At 37.5% G+C, this 20,801-nt stretch overlaps 1 protein-coding gene across 5 annotated transcripts in view; it reads right to left on the reverse strand.

The window, feature by feature from the left end:
• Nucleotides 1-20,801, reverse strand: part of ANKIB1 (ankyrin repeat and IBR domain containing 1) — an 84,491-nt gene that overhangs the window by 32,883 nt on the left and 30,807 nt on the right. For all 5 annotated transcript variants that reach the window (XM_032683329.1, XM_032683318.1, XM_032683334.1 and 2 more), the window contains exons 2-4: nucleotides 19,282-19,550; nucleotides 5,609-5,909; nucleotides 1,665-1,847 (exon numbers count right to left, since the gene is read on the reverse strand). In XM_032683329.1, coding sequence (XP_032539220.1) covers nucleotides 1,665-1,847; nucleotides 5,609-5,909; nucleotides 19,282-19,469 — 672 coding nt within the window. In that variant the 5' untranslated portion in view covers nucleotides 19,470-19,550. The remainder of the gene's footprint in view (nucleotides 1-1,664; nucleotides 1,848-5,608; nucleotides 5,910-19,281; nucleotides 19,551-20,801) is intronic.

A 20,801-nucleotide genomic window follows, 5' to 3' on the forward strand; every position in this document is an offset into this window, starting at 1 on the left:
GGGCTAAGACTGAAAAATTACCTTCTCATGGCTGCATGCTCTTTGTTATCTCTCTTGTGCCAGCACTTGTGCTGTTACAGCTAAACAAGAAGTTAGGGAAATTATCCCATGGAAAAATCACAAGGAAAGAGGAGAAAAACCAGAAGGGAGCACACAAAGGCAGAATCGCTCTATGTAAATCCCCAAGATAATCAATTAGTGTACTGAATTCCAGGCTGACATTTTTTGGGATTTGGGAAAGCTGCCCTGGTATGTGAGATGGACAACTGCATATTTTCTTCTAACTATCAAGTCTTTAAGCTGGTTTTGCTCAGCATCCACTTTAAACAGTCACGAGACAGTATTTTCTCTTGCTGAAACGCCTATTCAAGTGGTTCTTGATTTGCCCTACCCATATTTGTAAACTCCCTGTTCTCTTAGCTGTGCTGGTGTATATGCCAGAAAAGCCATGGTATAAAGATAAAAATTAGTCAGCCTAAATAAAACAATTACATATTACCACTCTTTAAAAAACAACAATATGAAAATATTCAGAGAAATTAAAATGAGTTAATTACATTTGCTATTTCAATGTAAATTCAAGTATATTAAACCTCATCTCAAAATGTCTCATCTAGGAATAAACAATCTAATTAAGCTTGTTTATATTTGAATTAGTGAAGAAATTAATTGAACAGTACAAAAACTTTCTTACTTTCAAGTAAAAGTGGCCATTAGTGGCATTTTTCATGGGAACAGTTGATGTTATCTAAGCCTACTCATATCTAAATCTAAATGAATTTTCTTTTAAGCATCATTAGGTCCTAGGTGCACTAAGCTAGTAAAAGGCCAGGCCATGCTCTTTTTTCTCATAAAGAAATCTACTGTCCTTTAATTTAAACAGAATTACTTTGTAATATTTACTGAATGATATTATCTATGTATACTTATTTAGAATTTTAGATAATTAAAATCTGATCATGGGTGGGGAGGGAACTTTTACGCAGAATCTTTCTGGTCAAAGTATTCTTAGTCATGTGTAAGGCATAACAAAATTCAAGAAAATTTGTGTCAGTGAATTGTCTCTCTCAATAATTGACTTGGAAACAACACCACCTGTTATTACCTGTTTTTTGTACCAGTTCTGGTATGCAGTAGCTTCAGGCATCATGTTATAAAACAAGAAAGGAAAGGCACTGTTTTGAAGTCCTGCACTACTCAGCTGATTTTTGGTAACATTCAACTAGTCTCAGTCTGGGAAGATCCACGAGAACAGTTTCCCTTCTCTATCCCACAGATCTTCTCCTTTCCAGAATTTCTCCTGCCCTCATTTCTGAGACAAAAAGTCATCTTAAGAAATAAAAAAATATAAAAAATGTTTGGTTAAGGGAGACTGTTTCCCAGCTTACTGTCCTCACTGTATCTTCTTCAGCCTTACAGCCTGCAACCCTCTCAAGACAGTCCACATAATTAAGTATATGAATAAAATTTCTGATTAATTTTGACAACGTATTTATGTTCTCTGAGCTTAACTTGAAAGTTATAAAGAGCTGTGCTAAAATCAAATTGTTTACAAACACAAAGTACAGACAGTGCCTACTGAAATATTTTGTAGACTTTTGTCACAATGTAACTGCTACAAATATAAATGTGTAAAATACTTCAGATTTAGAGTATCCTCTGACCTCTTTTTTGTCTAAAGCGGCATACTCAGCTTCAATGCTTTCAGCTTCAGGATCACGTGAAAATACCATTCGAGATTCCAGGTTAAGAGCCAGCTCTTTGTGGTGCTGTTTCTCTGCACAGTCACATGGGGTATCTTTATTTTCATTTTCTGCAAACAAATCTCCACCATGTTTTACTAGAAGCTGAAAAGTAAAATGGTAAAGTAAACAGTTATTAATTAGCAACTCTAATAATAGCCTAAAGAAAAGGCAAGCCAGTTAAGAAGAGAACAAAAAATATGAAGAAGAAAAACAGAGAGATAAATATAATAATAATGGTCTTTGGAAAAGAAAGATTCTCAACAGTTATTAAATAAATTACTGCTTGATTTCATGCATAATTAGACCTATATCTGCCATAATTCCACAGAACCACAAAATCTCAAAAGTATATTACCAGGCAATGCTGTACAATGTCTCCGTGAGGTTTTAAAGACTAAAATACTGTTTTACTGATATGGTCAGTGCTCCATAGAAAATGAGAGCCCTGAGGCCCCCAAGCACCTGGCAAGATGGAGCTAGAAACACTTTTAAATATTCTTTCTACATGGGTATAACTCCACCATTTGTTCCAGCAGTGGTACACTGGTAGTGACAGAAAATGGGAGGTTCCTTGGGTAGGAAGGATGATAGGGTACCAATTCACAGGGAGAACAAAATACTGCTGGTAGTACCTTGGTTTTGTTGTGAGAAAAGTGAAATGAAATAATGCTAATGGCAATAGTTCTAATATGGTCTAGTATTGTGCCATTTTACCAAACTTGTCTGTTGACAGTAACCCCCCCCAAAATGCAGTCTCTAGCTAATAAACACTAATTGTTCTGCTCTCATTAACTTGCCAGCCTTGCCTCTTGCTATAAACTGATCTGACAACATATGCACAGATTATAAAGGCCAAAGTGGACCATTTTGCCTATTTATTATTATCTATTATTTGTTTATTATTATTACTTATACTGTGATAGAGTGGGATGCATCTGCATAAAATCAAATGTATTCAGCATGAAAGTTACTTTTTTCTATTCAGACCTTTGGGGTAAGCACATTAACTTTGCCCAAACTATCATTAGCAATGGGTTCCACACAGCTGTTCTGCTCAGAGGAGAAGTCTAACACATGTGAATGGAGCAGTATCAAAACTGCACATTTGACTATCAACTCCAAACAAATCAACTAGTAGGTGGTTGATTGCAAGGATCTATATTTGGGTTTTCCTTTTCTTATTTGGGTGTGGTGGGGATAGGGGAAGATACAGGACTGAGGTTTTCCTGTGAAGTTACAGGAAAGGAGGGAGATGATGAAAGAGGAATGCTGTTCTGAAGTGAGAGTAACCACCACAAAAACCAGGTGAAAGGTGGTCCTGGGGTTCTCTACTGGAGAGACGAAGGACAACTTGAGGACAAGGCAATTCAGTTTTTTATCTCATTTTGTTTTGTTAAGAATTCTAATCCTCAAATACTTCCAGGAACAAAGAGATAACTGTTAAATTCCTTCACCAATCTCTGTTTCAGGCTTGGTGAAGGCATGTAGTATTCCTGTTCATACACCTGTTCCTGTTAAAGGAGTTAGAAGGTCTACAGACTGCAGGACTTAAGGTATCTCAGATACTTATCTTAGGATCCAAGTCCTCTACCACACGGTGCACAAAATAAAATTTGAACTTAGGGGTGTATACCATGTTCCTAATGTAGAAACCATAACTAGTTAGACTACATAACTGTGTCCAAACTCTGTCAAACAGCAATCCAACCAGCAAATGTATTATGTGAGAACCATAGAAAGTTCACAGTAGTGGTGCTATTTACCTTTTTTTAAATAAAAAATCCAAACGAACTCATAAATAAACTAACTCTATCAACAAACATCAGTGGAACACAATTCTGGACTTAAACAAGTAAAAAGCTTTGGTGACCACCTGACCAAAACTGTAACAATGAAGGTGACATGCTTACCAAGAATAGAAATGCTGCAAGGACAGAAACCACAAAAATAAAGGGAACTTCAGTTACTGCATCTCCCAAGTGTATTGAGAAAATATATAAGCTAATAAACAATGCTTAAGTTAAAATTTCAGACTACATAGGTGACTGAATAATAGCAAAAACAATAAGTGAACATGAGAGGAGAAGCAACTCCTGACTTTGTCCATAGTAGTTTACAAGACCTAATTCAAAATGTTAACCATCAAAGAACCACTCATTAACAATTTCCAAAATATACTTAGAATCATCACTCTTGCAGAAGCAGTAAAAAGACAAATAATCCACTGCATACTTTAAAAAAAGTAGTACTAAATAAAAGTCAAGTGGAAAAAAATTTTAGAAACATCAGAAGAATCTTTCAAGATACTGTTACGGGACAGAATCGTACAGGTAATAAGAAGCTGAAGATGTCTCCAGATGAAGAATATGTGAAGAACATAGCCTGGGAAAGGTAAATGTAAAATCACAATAAAGAAGGATCTGACTGTTTTTTGAGCAGTATACCAAGTGCATAACAACTCAGAATAAATAATTTTAAAACATCACACAGAAAATCTGTCAATGTGTTTGTAAAGTAGTTTGCTGGACAAAGTGCAAAAGCAATCTCAAATAACATAAAAGCAGAAAAGTGGTATGAAAGGTTGGAGTCCAGGTTCTCTCTGGATATACAACATATACTTTATGAAGGACACAAAAGTAAATCTTTCAAACTGAAGTCTCAGCACAAGAGATTCTAGAAAAATCAATAAACCAAACAGTAATACAGATAGCCAGCATCAGAAGGTACTTATATTCATCAGTCCTAATAAAACTTAAATATGAAATTTCTTAACTGTTTATTATAATATGCAACATATTGCCTAAATCTGTCACAGTACAAGATTAGAAGGTAGGAAGAGTAGCCTCAATACTAAAAATACCTCCAGAGAAAGTCAGGAAAATACAGGGAGAGCATAATTTTTTACTGCAGAGACCAGTAAGTCCAAGGGGTTCTGGGATCTGACTGTTTAAGGTATGAAGTAGTTATCTAGAAAAGCAGGTGGATAAAGAGGTGATGTAAATTTTGCTGATGATATCAAGTTAATGACTGAAGTGTAGTCTCAATAAACATGAAGTTATGCACAGAAGAAAAAGAATGTAAATTTTACATATAAATGCTGAACTCTGAGTCAATTGTTGCCATTGAAAAAACAAATCTTGATGTTAAAATAGATGGACTCATGAAGATGTTAGCTGTTTTTGAAAATGTTAGATGACTGTTCTTCTGTTCTTTAAATTAAATTACCAGCACAATTAAATACTAGTTCTTGTTACTTGATATAGTTTAAAAATAAATAAACCTTCAAAACTCATTCCCAATTACTCACTGCTATCCACTAGTTTCATAAACATTAATTTTTAATTTGTGAAAAGGTAATTATCTTTAAGTATGTTAACACAGATATATGGCATCCTCTAAAAAAGTTGGGCACTGTAAATTAAAGACATGAAACCTGTTCTTCAAACATGGAGAGCATTCCCCAGTCTCAGTACAGAGTAAAATAAAAAGAGCTCTGATTTTCTCTAAGGCAGTTTTCACGTCTCTTTACACATACAGGTACGCCTATGTCTACTTTAAAGCTTTTTCTCCACTGTTACAGTCTTGTAATTAATTTCAACTTCTATAAGCCTACAGGAGTCTTCTTAATGTTGAGGACTTTATGTTATGAAGTTCATATATATATAATACATTTCTTTAATTGTTTTCTACAGTGCATGTTTTGGGCTGTTTATCTCTGCAATTTTTCCAATTAATGAAAAATCAAATTAAAAAGTTAATTCAATATACTATATGAGATTCCACCCAAAGCAGCTTTGTGAAACACTGCATGTTGTTTACCAATAACCAGATATATAAACTTATAATTATATATGAACTTTTACCTCGACACAGGTTTTCATCCCTGAGGCAGCAGCATAGTGCAAAGGTGTATTTTTTTTGTTATCAACAGCATCAATGGCTGCTCGTTCATATTGTCCTTCATCCAGCTTTGCTCCCTTCCACTTCAGGATCATTTGCAGACAGTCTGCTCTTCTGCAGTCATCTTCTGAGGGTCGTGCCAGGCGAGGATGAAGAGCTCCTTCTGAGATCATGATCTGAGGTCCCATACACAGTAAGTGCATAGATGTCTCATTGTGCACATTCCGTTTATTTGGGTTACCATCTCTAACAAACAGGAAAGTTCTGCAAGGGGGGGAAAGAATAAAAGAAAAATAATTAGCACACAATGCCATTCATTTTGCTGAAGTGGGAAGAGTCTATTATGACAGCTCTCTTTTTCTTGCAAAGATTCGGATTAGCCATGTTAGTGATAAACGTTCTTTAACAGATAATTACTACTGGACAGCACTCCTCCATTTCTCTTAGGAGCCAAGAGCCAAGATCAAGATGAATTATTGAAATATCACTAAGTATCATATGTAATTTGTCAGTGTGTGAGACAAATTTTAATTGGCAAAGTTTATTCTACAATTCTGTGTTGTATTGTGATAAATGTTATTAAGTCACAAGATTGACGAAGAAGATAATTTATTTCTTCTGCTCTGTGTCCTGAATAGTAGTACACTTGGTAGTTTGCAAATAGATGAAGGAGCAATTTCTTAAAAATTCATTCTCTTTTCCTGTATCTCTAGTCAGATGTCAATGCAGCACTTACTACTTTTTAAAATAATTTAAATACTTTTCCTGCCAGCTCTGCACGCATTGAGGAAAGACTACTTTCTCACTCTAGAATATATGGAAGTGCAACATAATGCAAATCTTCCCCTATGTAGATGACAGAGGTTGGCAAGAATTTAAGTCTCCTCTTGAATGCTTTAGAGGCAAAGTGGACAACAAAATTTGCTATACCAGCAAAAAGGATCTGCTTAGGAATGAAAGGGAAACAGGCTGATTCTTAGAATCACAGTTTTGAATCCTAACAGCTCCTGAGACAAAGCAACTCCCTGCTGCTTCTTGCCAGCAAGGATTTTTAGAAGTTACAATCCAGATCTGAAACAGAAGAACTAAAACAAATTATACAAGCCCTGTGAACCCAAACTTGCTTTAGCCTTTTGATGTACACTAAAATAATATTTTTTTCTTAAGGGAGAGTGAATGTTAGGAAATGGCAGAGAGGAAAGACCACCTCTTTGAAGCACTGGGGTCAGAGAGACGGCAATGGTGAAAGAATTCCATGTGAGGGGAGAAAGGACAGTTAGTTCCCAGAGAGGTAATATCAGGGTAAATCAGAAGGATGGTACGTACATTCAAGAAGTCACTGCAGAAATGCGTGCACTGTTCCCATAAACCACCCTCCATATAAAACCTGCAGAAGTTACTGTATGTCTCCTCTCCAGGTTGTTCCCTGAATCCAAACAGTTTACAAATATGAAAAAAACCAGTTATTCTGGAATCCTCATTATATCAGCGCAGGGAACCAGCTTCTACCCTCCCTGACCTCATCCCTAAGACTGATTAAAAACAGTTTCAAACACTTTCAGGCAGCTCAGTCACCTGAAAGCAGGTGCTGCCTAAATAAAAAATCAGACAATATTGCTCTTGGTGAACAGTGGTGAGTAGAAGAACTTGGTAACCAAACTGACAAAAGAAAATGTTATTTACCTCAGTTATTGCCTTATGCTATGGTTACAAGTCTAAATGCCATCTCCTCTTTCTGCTGTCCCTGAACACATCCCACCGGGCACCACGTGGTACACCTTTCTCTCACAGTCTGTCAATGCTTTGTTCAGGACATAGAATAATCCTAGAACTATTTTATTAATAAAGGATGAGGTTGTACAGGGTGGATGTGGAATTTCCCTTTTGGAAATTATTGAAAACAGTTTGGACAAGTATTTCAGTAGGAAAAATTAGGCACAGATGGTCTGGTCCTGCGATGGAAGGATGTCTTGATGGTAGCTGTTTCTCAGTCAGAATTCTGTCCTTTCTTCCTCCTGAAAATCTCTGAGCAGTTTGAATTCATAAGGAAGCTTATTGTCAAAACACTGTTTTCTTTTAAATAAGTGGCAACAAAGTATTCAGAGGAAAAGATAAAAACAAACAAAACAGTCTCCTCTACGTTGCCCTATTTTGGCAGCAAAAATGTTCCTTAGAGAAATCTCTCTTTCATTCCATGATAGCTGACATGATAGATGCATTTGTTAGGAAATATGAATATGCCAAACTTGAGATTAAAGATCTTGTAAAAAAAATCTACAGCATATTTTGTTTGCTTGGGGGTTTTTTTGTTTGTTTTTGGAGGAAAGGGATCTAGCAACACAGGCAAAATGCTTCAGAGTCAATTACATGAAATGGTAAGATAACCAGTATCAAACACTATCTAAAATCAATTTGCTGGTTTGAATTAGCTTTTCACAGTATGAAACTAGAGACAGAAAAAAAGGAAGGGAAGGAAGGTGGGAAAGACAGATAGAAGGAGGGAAATGGGTGGGAGGGAGAAAAGAATGGAGGGAGGGAGGGAGAAAAAGATAACTCAGTGGAGGACAAGGAGATGTACTCTATAGAGGCACTTCGATATGATCACCTCTTCAGTGCAAGGTGAAGTCAAGCCAATGTTGAAAAGCCCAGGTGAACCCATGACTTAAAGTTCAGAGAAGATGACTAGTATCCAAAAAAGGGTAAATTTTACATCCACAAATTCATTATTCAACAAGACTCCATTTTTAACAGTGGTATTTGGTGCATAAGACTTCCACAGATCAGTTCTGTAGACTCCTGCAATTTGGCTCACAACTTCAGAGGTATAAGAAGCTAAATTTTGCCTGGAAATGTACTGATAGAGTGAAAATATGCATTGCCTATGGGAAATATCACTTAACCGCAAGGCAGCCAGACTTTACTCTAGTTGCAGCTTCCAGATTTTGCTTCAAGCTGTAGCACTTTGCAGAATCCAAACTTGAGGTGACAAAAGCATGAAAAAAGTGTTGAAGAAGTGACAAAAAGGAAAGGGCTGTAACATTTACACCTACCACTATCTGCATTTGCAGAAAAGTAGCAAGAGACTCAAGATCGCAAGGCTGTGAACTTGAATAATAAACAACTGGGACATGCCCTCAGTTGGGAAACTAACATCAACACAACCATTTCTTCAGGTTTTAATAAATTTTTTAATGGTTGGGGGCATGAAAAACACCATGTTTGCAGTCTCTTTGTCTCTCTAAACAAATGCCATATACATTATAGCTATATATAGACATACATCATTGGAACTAGGTGATCTTTAAGGTTCCTTCCAACTCAAACCATTCTGTGATTCAATGCACATAAAACCATACGAAAATGTATCTATGTGTGAAAAAATAAAACCAAAATAAAAACTAGTGTAAAACGAGATTATAAAGGTAGTTCTGACAGCTGGAGACTAAAGCATGTCTGAATGATCAAAAACAGTGGAATGTACCGATTTTTGAATGCAAAGCACTTATGTATACTATACAAACTACACAGAAAATTACACTGTTGCTTTAAGCAAGACAAGTAAGGTACTAGAAAAAGGTGAGCTGCAGCAATAATGCAAAATAATCTGCACAGGGTTCCCTTTCACAACATCCCCTCTGCTCCTTGGGTTGGACAGACCTTTAATTACAGCTTGCTAAAGAAAGTTACACTGCAAACTCCAGTGAAGGTATAAACCTAAAGCTCAGAGCCTTAAGAGAAGTATGAGAATTAAGAAAAGTATTTTAAGAGCATTAAGAGCAGTATAGGTAAGCCAGGAGTTATAACAACAAACAGAAGAGTCAAGTCCTGTTACCCAATAATTAAAAACTCATATGCAATGAATTAATTCATACAATTATTGAATATTCAGCTTCCAACACAGTAGGCCAATATTAATGCATTAAACTTTGAATAATCATGATTAGTTCACTAACTCAAAGTACTTCTCTCCCAAATGTAGTATAACAAAACAACCACAGTACTAGCAAGCACTTGAAGAAATCTTTTTAGTCATAGTTTAAAACATTTTGTGAAGAGTATATTATTTACCTGATGTTGAAAGCCACATAAATAATTACATAAACATAATTATTGATATTTTTATTTGTTATATAGTGCTAGAAAATTATTTATTAGTACTTAAAGTTTCTTCTCTGTTTCACTGAGATTCTTAAGTCTTTCTTAAAGCCTAGGAATCTCCTGCATGCACTAAAAACCTGGACAGGAGAGAATGACTATTCCTACTGTAAAACAAAGATTATGAAAGAAAATCCACATACTATTATCCCGACTTTTTGTAAGCCTTAATTCAGTTGGCCTCTTGCCTAAGAACTGTTATTAACACTACCAGAATTCCCACAAACACTAGGAGTATCCTGTTGTAGTAAGGTGCAAGGTTATACCAGTGATAATTTGGACTAAGAGCAAAGGAAGCATCCGGGAGGCTGTCAATGATACTGTCACCACTGCTGATGGAAGACTGTGAAGAGTTAATTCTTCCTTCTGAAATTTGAAATCTTCACAGACATTCCAAGGTCCCTTATGTCGAGTAATCCACTCCGGCCTCCAATTCTGTATTTTTCTTAAATAGAAATGCCTCCATTTGTTCCCATTCATATGACTCCTACCAAGTATGGTACACCTGCCCAAATACGTCAAATAATTTCCTAGTACTCAATTTCTGCAGATTTTCAGAGAAAACCACCAATCTGAGAAGCAAGTCCAAACTGCGGCACATATGAATCACATCTTTTACTCAGAGAAATCTCAGGTTTAACTGGAAATCTTTTGGCTCTCTCAACATGTGCTCTTCTGGGCCTATTTCACTTATGGACTTGACGTAACGTTCCATTCAAAAATATTACCTAGAATGCAAGCACTGTCTTCACTCTCTCCTATACTGGCTCTAAAAAGCCTTACCATCTTTTTCACTGTATTGCTATTTCACCTATGGTTTCTCCAAATAGCTCATTTCCAAAAGACTATTAAAGTGATTAAAAGTAGGTCAGCATCCGCATCTCAGTTCCATTTCTGGACTGTTTCATGTTAACGTAGTAGCCCATCAGCTAAAATACACCTAAGAAAGGTCTTATACAAATATGCATCAATAAAGAACTTTGTATTCTCTTTACTAAAGAGATGCAAACAGGTTGAAAAGTTTCTCTGGTTTAGTGGTTTTGTGCCAGCATATATGATGAAGTATGACCTTCTGTACAGAGATAGGAATCTTTGGCTTTTTACAACACAAAAAAGCAAGAGGCACAATGTGCAGGAGTGGCAAGGAGATACAACTGAATTGTGGAGCACAAATCCAGAGATAGTGTACAGCAAAAGTAAGGAACACAAAACTTGGCTAATCCTTACATTTGTTTTACCATGGGCCAAAAAAAAAAAATCATGCTTTATATATAGTTCCTATGTCTGTTAGGAGGAACAGTAGCATTAAACACAGAATTAAACAATTCCTGATGCAAAAACGTATCAATAACATCTGTAAGTTACTTGCAACCAGAATCTATTGATTTATTTATGAGCTACTTGAGTTTGGCCTTCCCCTGGACAGTCAGAATACTGTTTCCAGGACCCCATGCCACTTCTGGATTTTATTTCAATATTCAGAGTGAGATTTCAAAAGAAGTAGAGCTGAGTGCCAAATTAGAAGTGGCTTCCACTGGACCTGGCTGCTTACCAGCAGCTTTTGTGACAGCCCTCTGTAAAGTAAAATCCATGTGATTTACATCTCTCTCTCTGATCCTTTCTTATATACATTTCTTTACAGCTAGAACCAATTCCTGAACATAGGTGTCAGACTTCCAGCCTTCTCTCTAAATCCCATTTTTTTCCAAAAAGACCATCCAAGCTGAATTCTCTTCTCACATAACTGTGAGACTATTATTTTTAAACTGGTCTCAAAAAAATGTCAGATGAAATAATAAACACGAAACTACTAATGAGTGCATTAATCTTCACCTTTTAAACACACAGATTTCTATTTCTGAGTGGGACCACTATCTAAGTATCAGCTTGTAAATCACTTGGCAGTGTATGACATCTAGTGTTGATATTATTTATACAGCAATAATTCTGAAATTCCACAGCAAATACTAACAAGCTTTGAATCACTTCTATTTCTTAAAAGCTATGAATGTTACAGAAATTATCTCATCTTCCTCTATCTCTCCCTCCAGAAAAATTGTTTCAATTTGTATGTTGCTTGATCTTCAATGACACTAATTTTTATTTTCCTTAAATGTCTCAATGACATAACTTTATTATGTTAAATTGAAAAAAATTTGCAAATCTAAATAATCAAATCATCCACAGTCTGAATTTTGACAAAAAGGAAAACTGGGTCAATATACAATGTCACTGAATATTCTGCTTGGATTTTGCATTTAGGTATAAAAGTTAATGAGTTATTTCTGATGAATTTACTTCTGTTTATCAGAAACTGCAAGTCTCTCAGTCATTATTCCAGTAACTACTGAGCCAACAAATCTCTCTGGTAAGGAAGCCACGTGTGACTCTAACCCTCGGGTGAAGTTAAGCCATTTGACACAATGATTCAGCAGTTACCAATCGACTCAATAGAGTCACAAACTCTACCTGGCAACAAAATTAGTTTAAATAAAGATTTGGTCATCTCAGCTGTGAAGGACCAAAGCTGTAAGCCAGTATAACCCAAATAAAATTTTACTTTGCCCGTGGTAAAATGTTCACAAAGGCTCTACTAAGGAGAACAGACAACACAGAATAAGCAATCTTTAATAGTGTACTGCACTAATCTGTTGCATCTCACCACCACTAACAAAGCAATTTTATTCACAGTGTCTGATTTCCACAAGGAGAGAAAAATAAGAACAATTTCCTAACAGTGCAGAAACACCTTGCAGCAAGAAGAGGCAATAACTCAACATACTCAACAGTAGCAGCTATAACTGGAGAGCAAGGCTGTGTGTGTTGTGAGCAACAAATTCCATAGGCATCACATATCTTCAACCTACTAAGGTTAAAATAACCAGAAATCAGATAGAAAAAAGGCCAGTTTTAAGAGCTGAAAACATAGCAGCTGACTGGTTGAGCTTTGCTTGTTGGTCAGACTACTATTAGAATAAAGTCTAGCCACTGTTTTGTATTTTGTGAGGAAGTCATGAGGAGCACCAGGGAAGATACCTTGGGAAGCTACACACACCTAGTCAGGGAGAATGGCTTTTAAGTGAGATTTTGAGCCTTCAGGAAAAACCCCAAGGAAGTCAGTCAAGTAAGGGTCTGAGTTTTTCAACCTGCCTTACTGTACTTCAGAAGACAGTGCCGAAGTTGGTGGCAGCCTTTGAGAAACCTAGCAAATGCTACTGCTGCTATTCCCCGTCTGTAGCTGCTCCTCCAAGTGTCCCCGCTGTTTTCTGTCTTTGGCAGTTTTCTCCAGTGGGGATTCAGTCACAGTAAGAACTTGCTCAGTTTTAAAGGCTTCTTAATTTTATTGTCTCTCACTATATCACAAGCAGTATCTCCCACAAGTAGCATTCATGTCTCATATTGTAAAACTGCCAAAGAGTTCAATTTACAGCTCTGCAGGTGCTTACTATTTGATTTTACACATTTAGTATAATGTAGGATAAGATTCATCTTCGCAGCTCTGGCAACCTATAGTGCAGACAACTGTGGCTGATCCAGTTCTTTAAAATCAATGGGAAGAAACAGGCACTTCTGGCACACAAGTAATTTAAAATATTTTATGGTCAACTTCACAATACGTGAATTGTGCTGTTTGCCTTCACTAATCATTCTGACTAGATTATTATCTAGGCCCACAATGACTATAAAGGGGGCCTAGCATGAATATTTCCAGTGCACACATAAATACTAATATATTTTAAATATTTATCTGTGTAATTGTTGATAATTAAAAAAAAGCTTGCTTTTTGTTGTTCAAAGTGAATAATCTAGAGAATGACATTATAATAAACTATTCAGATAAAATATTATAATGCATCATAAATTTTAAGTTATTGAAACAGGACAGAATTATTTTGTTATGTGGGAGAAAGGGAATATAGTTATATCTTTTATACTAAATTCAGAAGTCAAAACTTTTAAAAACTACCTTCAGGAAAGAAGTTTAGTCAACTATTATGCCTTCATAATCTTTTTTCCCAAACGAGCTTTAAAATTGCCTGGAGAACACCAAGAAAATTTAGTCATTCGAAGAGTTACCATGAAGAACAAAAAAAAGACTCAAAGACTCCTTCAGGTTTTCTGAACAACCTACTGAAAACATCCATACATTTCATAAAAATTTCCTTACCCTGGAATCCTGTTGTTTTGGTTAATAGCTCCATATTTTTCCCATTTGTCCTTATTAGACAAATAGCTTCTAATAACCTTACTAGTTTTCTTTTGCTTACATTTATATCAGAAGTACAGTTACAGAAAGTAATTTAAAAGGGAACATCAGACTTACTGGCAAAGCATTGAATAAATGTTCAGAAATTTGATAAAGAAAGAATATGATTTGCAGCACCTTTCTGAAGATTTTAGCACTAATGATTTAGGTCAATTTGGATCTCAAAGTTTAAATATTTGCAGAACTTCTGCCAGTCAAAGCAGTGAAGTAGCTTCTTTTTGATTTCCATCTCCAGAAAAAACAATATCTGAAATTTAAAGCAGCTTCAGCCTTATCTGAAAATAAGCAACCACGGTACCTCTCTAAAGCCAGATGACCTGCAAAGAACTTAACAGGGTTTTCTCCAGTACTTCTTGTTAACACATATTTTTGCAGCACAAAAATCTTCTAATATCCTCTCAACTTCAAAGAAATCTTGTTCTGAAAAATAATCTACACACATGTCCCTCCAATTCATCCAAAACTACTTTTCAACTCGACTGCAAAAAGAATAAAAGCCAACAAAACCTGGCACGGGAAGAGACAGTCCCGAATGTGCTGTGACGAATGCAACATTCCCTCTGATGTCAACAAGTTTTCTGGCAAATTCACCCTATATAAGATATTGGTAATCTCAATACACTTTCTTTCATTGCATTACAATTGCTTAGATCAGTCATTACTGAAACCTCTTAAACAGCCAGAAAAGGACTGTAGCTGAAATTCCAAGAGATGCATATTTATTTAAGTTTTTATAAAATATATACATATATAAATATATAATATATAAAATTTCAGCCTAGAGGAAACCACCATTATTTTGATGTTCTGTCACTCTACTTAAGTGAAAAATACTTCCCAAATTACAGCAAAGAAACAAGAAATACTTCCTATAAACAAACCCTGGGCCCATTTACCAGTGTTTCTCCCTGGCTAGCTTAGCTATGCCTTCATTGCCAGAGTTCCTTTACTTCTATAACTAAATGGCAATGGCAGACACCAAGAACGTTAAAAGAAGGGGTAGGGTGGGTTTTTTTCTTAGTTTCAGCATTTGCCTCAATTTCCAGGATCTCTGTAACTGGAAACCCTTGCTTTTCGTGTTCTAGAAAAAAATCAGCTTCACAAGCCTGTCCTGTCTCCCCACAGCCCCGTGTTTCTATCACCTCCTCCCCCCTCCTCTTCAGCCCAAGACCAGCAGCAACTGCTACAATCATTCACTTTTGGCTTGAATACTCACAAAGTGCTCAGATATAGCAGTATGAAACACACAATGAAGGAAATCTGTCACTGATCCAAAAAGCTTCCCAGCAAAGCTGCAACACTGAAAGTCACACCACATATATTGTGAAATGACAGTTTATCTAAGTAGGTTTTTTTCCTTTCAACGTCAAGTAGGTCCTCGTGATTTCCAGTCACTCCATCTCAGCCACCCGCTGGAAAAGTCTGTTCTCTTGTCGTATCTCAGGAGTGGTTCACCAACAGTCAAACCCTAGTGAATAACTTTCCACAGTGATAGCAATTCTTTCTACCTGAGCAGTCAGATGGTCTAAAATGTACCTTAGGTAAAAAAAAGCCTGAGGGCACTGGATGTGCTTGATCATCTAAAGACTGCATTTTCTAGAGAAAACATGTTTCCTGTTTGTGCTTTCTCTGTAATATCTTTACATACATTTAGGGAATGAAATTTGAACTATCCTCTTGAATATGAATCTTCTGTCAAGACCTCAATTCATAAGGAAACATGATAGATGTTTGCAGTGGAATAAGACCAATTTTTATGCTGTACAAAGCTCTCAAAATCCACCTTTGAGTGCTCCTTATCTTTTATTATTATCATCAGCCCCTCCTAGTCCTTGCTCTGTTATCCCAAGCATGTCCCTCCCCAAACTACCTTGATCCCTGTAGTAGATTAACCTCCATTGGCTGCCAGGTGCCCACCCACCCATTCTTTCACTCCCTCTCCTCAACAGGAGACGGAGAGAAAATACAACAAAAAAGCTTGTGGGCTGGGATAAGAGCAAGGACATGGTTCACCAACTATTGTCACGGGTAAAACAGACTCAACTTGGGGAAAATTAATTTAATTTATTGCCAATTAATACAAAAGTTGGATAGTGAGAAATAAAAACAAAAATGAAAGCCCTTTTCCACTGGGCTCAACTGCACTCCTGGCTCTTTTACCTCCTTCTCCACCAAGCAGTGGTGGATGGGGAATGATGGTTGTGATCTGTTCATGATGTTTCATCTCTGCTGTTTCTGCTGCTGCTCCTGAGTGGGGGTCCCACCCATAGGATACAGTTCTTTCAGAACTGCTCCACTGTGGGTCCTTCCCACAGGTTGTAGTTCTTCATGAACTGCTCCTGTGTGGGTTCCTTCCACAGGATACAGTCCTTTCAGAAACACACTGCTTCAGTGTGGGTCCCCCACAGGGTCCTGCCAGAAATCCTGCTTCTGTGTGGGCTCCTCTCCACAGGCTGTGCAGCTCTTGCCTGGAGCCTGCTTCAGCATGGGCTCTCCATGGGCTGCAGGCTCCTTCAGGGCACATGTACCTGCTCTGGTACAGGCTCTTCCGGGGACTGCAGGTGGATCTCTGCTCCACCATGGACCTCAATGGGCTGCAGGGGGACACCCTGCCTCACCCTGGTCTGTACCACAGGCTGCAGGGGAATCTCTGCTTCAGTGCATCCAGCACCTCCTCCCCCTCCTTCTCTGGTCTGGTGTCTGTAAGGGCTGTCTCTCTCACATTTTTTTTCACTCCTCTCTCACAGCTGCTGCAGAGCATTTTTCATCCTTTCTTAAACATGTAATCACAGAGGTACCATCACCATCATTGACAGTCTCAGCTCTGGTCAGTGGTGGGGCTGGTTTGGAGCTGGCTGGAACCATTTGTGTCCAGCATGGGGCAGCTCCTGATCTCTTCTCACAGAAGCCACCCTTGCAGCCCCCTGCTATCAAAACCTTGTCACATAAACCCAGTACAATGCCCTTTTGTCGACTCCTCCTGACAGGTGTCACAGGAGATGGGATGGAGGGTTATCCTGTGACAGCCTTGGAGCAGGGGGCTCCTCTCTCTGATGAGCTTACTGAGACAACCAGAGATCAAGTGCTTTGAAAATTTTTGTTTGCGCTCATTAGCTGTGGCCAGCGATTTTTGGTTTTTAAACATTAAATGCTCTGTTAAAACAAACTGATATGTCAGGTAAGCATTATTTAAGGCTGCAGACCAAACAAAAGTTATACATTAATGGAATGTCTAACTGTTTCCCGTTTTTTATTTCAACATTCCTAGTGTACATAAGTTTTCTATGATACTCCAGAAAAATGATCAAGAAATAATCCTAGCATTTTTTAACACATTCTTGCTAAGTCTTGTGAAAAGAAATTAACTGCAAATATTCAAATTTTTACATCTTGATCCTGTTTCTGGGATGTAAATGCTGCTTGAAAGGCATAGCAACCAGATGACTCAGACGCTGCATAACAACTGTGCAGCTTGAAATCATTGAGAAAGTTCTGTTGGCTTAAGTTTCTGCCAGTATTCTTCATGCTGGATTACACCAAGTTTGTCCAAGTCAGGAGTTTTGCTTCATGACCCTTTCACGTCTTCTCCAGTTTCTTGTTTTGTCCCTTCTGAGATCACTATACCAGGATGTCCCCAGCTCCATTTCACTGCAAACTTGGTGTCTGTCCTTTCACTGTGTCTTTGGACAGTCACCACCCGCCATACATGTGGGAACAGGGAGTTTGTCCCTTTACCTCAGCATAGGTTATTTCTAAACACCCTAGAATATCTCTCTCAATGTATTTTATTATGCAAAAGGTGTATCAATAACTGCACCACACTATTTTAACAAAATCTCACACAGTAAACTGTAAACACATCAGTTTGTATCCACTTACAATAATACAAATTTCAGCCTTTAAAGAAAAACTGAATTATATGGTATGCATACAAATAACAGCTAGAGCTTGTAGTTAGTGTAGCTACAGATTCTCCAATATTTAAAATGTTTCATCATCATCATCATCATCATCATCATCATGGCTGGGCTTCACGAATGAAGATTTGGGAAGGGCTCTATCCACATTTGTTACAAGCACACTGGTGGCTAATAAGGTCAATACGAGATAACATGCCCGATTGCAAAAGGCACAGCAGAAAGACTCCTTAGGTGATACCTATTTAAAATGTTTAATGAAGAGATAGATACATGGACATCTCATAATTGTAAATTTCTCTGAAAATGCAAACAGATTGAAATTAGCAGAAATCAAGGTAAGTAAGAGTTCTAAAGCATGAAAACCTGTTAGGTGAATCTAAAACACTGAGGAAAAATGTATGGTGGGAGGCCAGATAGCAAGTAAAGTTACAGCATATGAGGTATGAAACTAACATTATGAATACCACAGGCCCATCAGTAGATATAAACACAGAGATGAAGAGAATATTATCAATAACACAGTCCAGTAGTTATTTCTGTTCTGCTTCCCAATAAAAGGAAGAGAATATTTATGAAATTCTTTCTAACTTAGTGCCTACTGAAGAAGAGGTTTAGCAGTGTTTGCTTGATACTAGCTTCACAAAACAGTAGATGAGAATAGTTTGTGTCTGCAATGTCTGGACATGGGTAAGATGCTAATCTTTAACTGATGCACTAACAAAAATACAGAAGAATGGCAGTAGCTAACATTAGGGATTGCTGTCCATGTTGACTATGGCAATAATGAACTTATTCATTATCAAGATATTAATGTTCACTGTTATTGTCCAACACAAAAAGTAAAATCTGCCTGAATAACACAAGAATAAATATATATTGTGACAGCTAGAAGTAGTCACAATCAGTATGGTATCCATCTGGTTTTGCAAACAGATTATTTTAAGACAGGAAAACACAACAAGAATGGTGGAACAGTCATTATTTTCAAAGAACTGTGATATATGAGTTTTCAGGAAGTAAGCTAAAACTGCCTAAGACTAATGTTACAAGAAAGGAAACAGATACGAAAAATAAAACTGAAGACTGTTATACCAGTCTGGGATTATAGATTGATTTGCATGTTTTCTATTACTACTTGAACATGTTACATACTCTGTGCGTGCAAGACACACATACATATGCACATATATGTGTACATCTACGCACACACACATCAGGTGTTTATAACCTACTTGACACTTGCATTTGTTAGGTCAGTTATTCACACCCAAGCAAAACTTCAAACCCTCCTTACCCCAGTATACGGTTCATTCCATGCCTCGCAGCATAATGGAGCGGAGTATTGTGCTGGTACGTTTCTCCATAAGAAGTATTTGGGTCAAGAGTTTCTTTTAGTTGAGGGTTGCTCTCGTAGATTTGGCAGGCCAAGTTTTCATCTCCATTTATAAGAGCTTTCCGGAATTTGGTGGTTGTATTTCCCATGTTGCTATCCTAGCTAACAAGGGCACTTCTTCCTTTCCCCTTCATCCACTTGTTGTACGATTCTGTAACATGCTTCACAGCCTAAAAGAGACAAACAATATTTCAGTTATTCTGTTAAACACTCTTTCCCAGATGAATTCATCCAGAGCTACAGCACTGTAAATTGGCAGGTGAAAAAGAAGAAAATAGGGCCTGTAAGCTCTCTTCATGAATTGCTGAAATCCTTCTGCATCAATACACACAAATTCCCAATTCTTCAGAGATTATTTCCCTGACAAATTGTGCCATCTCCCTCTCTGTGTAAATATCTTCACTACCTATACTCTTTGAACACATGAAAAAGAAATAAATGGCCAATATCCATCTGTATTAGAAGACTGCCATGAACAATAAATTTCCATGAATGAGAAATTAATAAAAAATTAGAAATTACTTCAGAAACAGAGTAGATCTAAAGTAAAATTCTTAAACAAGGAGGTAAAATTCTTCAAAAGCATGTAATAAAGCAGACATCAGTTTAACTTTAATCAAAGAAAATAATGTAAAAGGTGCTTGAAGCACCTGTGCTTGTGTAGGTGGGTGTAAACAGTACCCTTCTGTGCCAGCAAGACAAATGCATGTGAACACAGGAATTACCATGGCCCCATCTTAATAGTTCTCCTTAGCAGATTCTTAAACATCTACCCCTTACATGTAGACCAACAATGAATGGGGCCACACAATGCCTGACATTTGTACTGGCACAAACCAACTGCACCTTACAAATACTTCAAAGCACTTTCCAGTTGCTATGCTCCCCAGCCTCTCACCTTTACCTGGAGGCAATCAGCAGATCGAGCTGCATAAAGACAGTGCGGAGAGAGCATCTCCGCTCATGAGACAGGACAGCAGAAGCTTATCCGGTTGTGCAGCTGGAAAGAGCACATGTTGGTTTATGTCAGGGGGACAGACAGTGGTGTTAGCACCAGGCTGCAGCTGGTAGCACAGTGAACCTTCTAGGAGCTCTCTTTTGTTCATGAGTCATCCCATCCAGACTGCTCCCTGCCAGACTTTTCACTCCAAAACGCACACGCTGGGATCCAAATATGCCAGGCACAGCAGGTTAGGGGATTAAGGCTGACTATGTTGTATATGCAGATATAATTAGACAGGGCAGGAGCTGCCCAGTACCTTATATTCAACTTCTTGGGACTATCTCAAAGCATCTATTTCTACATTGGTTTTTCAACACAGTTAACTGCTGCCCCACCAGCCTTAGAGACAGAAGAAATAGAGGAATCCAAGGGGTATAGAGCTGCAGAAAATCAAAGGGAATCAGGCTATGGATTCATG

Source organism: Chiroxiphia lanceolata, chromosome 1 (genome assembly GCF_009829145.1).
Source record: "Chiroxiphia lanceolata isolate bChiLan1 chromosome 1, bChiLan1.pri, whole genome shotgun sequence".
Classification (NCBI taxonomy): domain Eukaryota; kingdom Metazoa; phylum Chordata; class Aves; order Passeriformes; family Pipridae; genus Chiroxiphia; species Chiroxiphia lanceolata.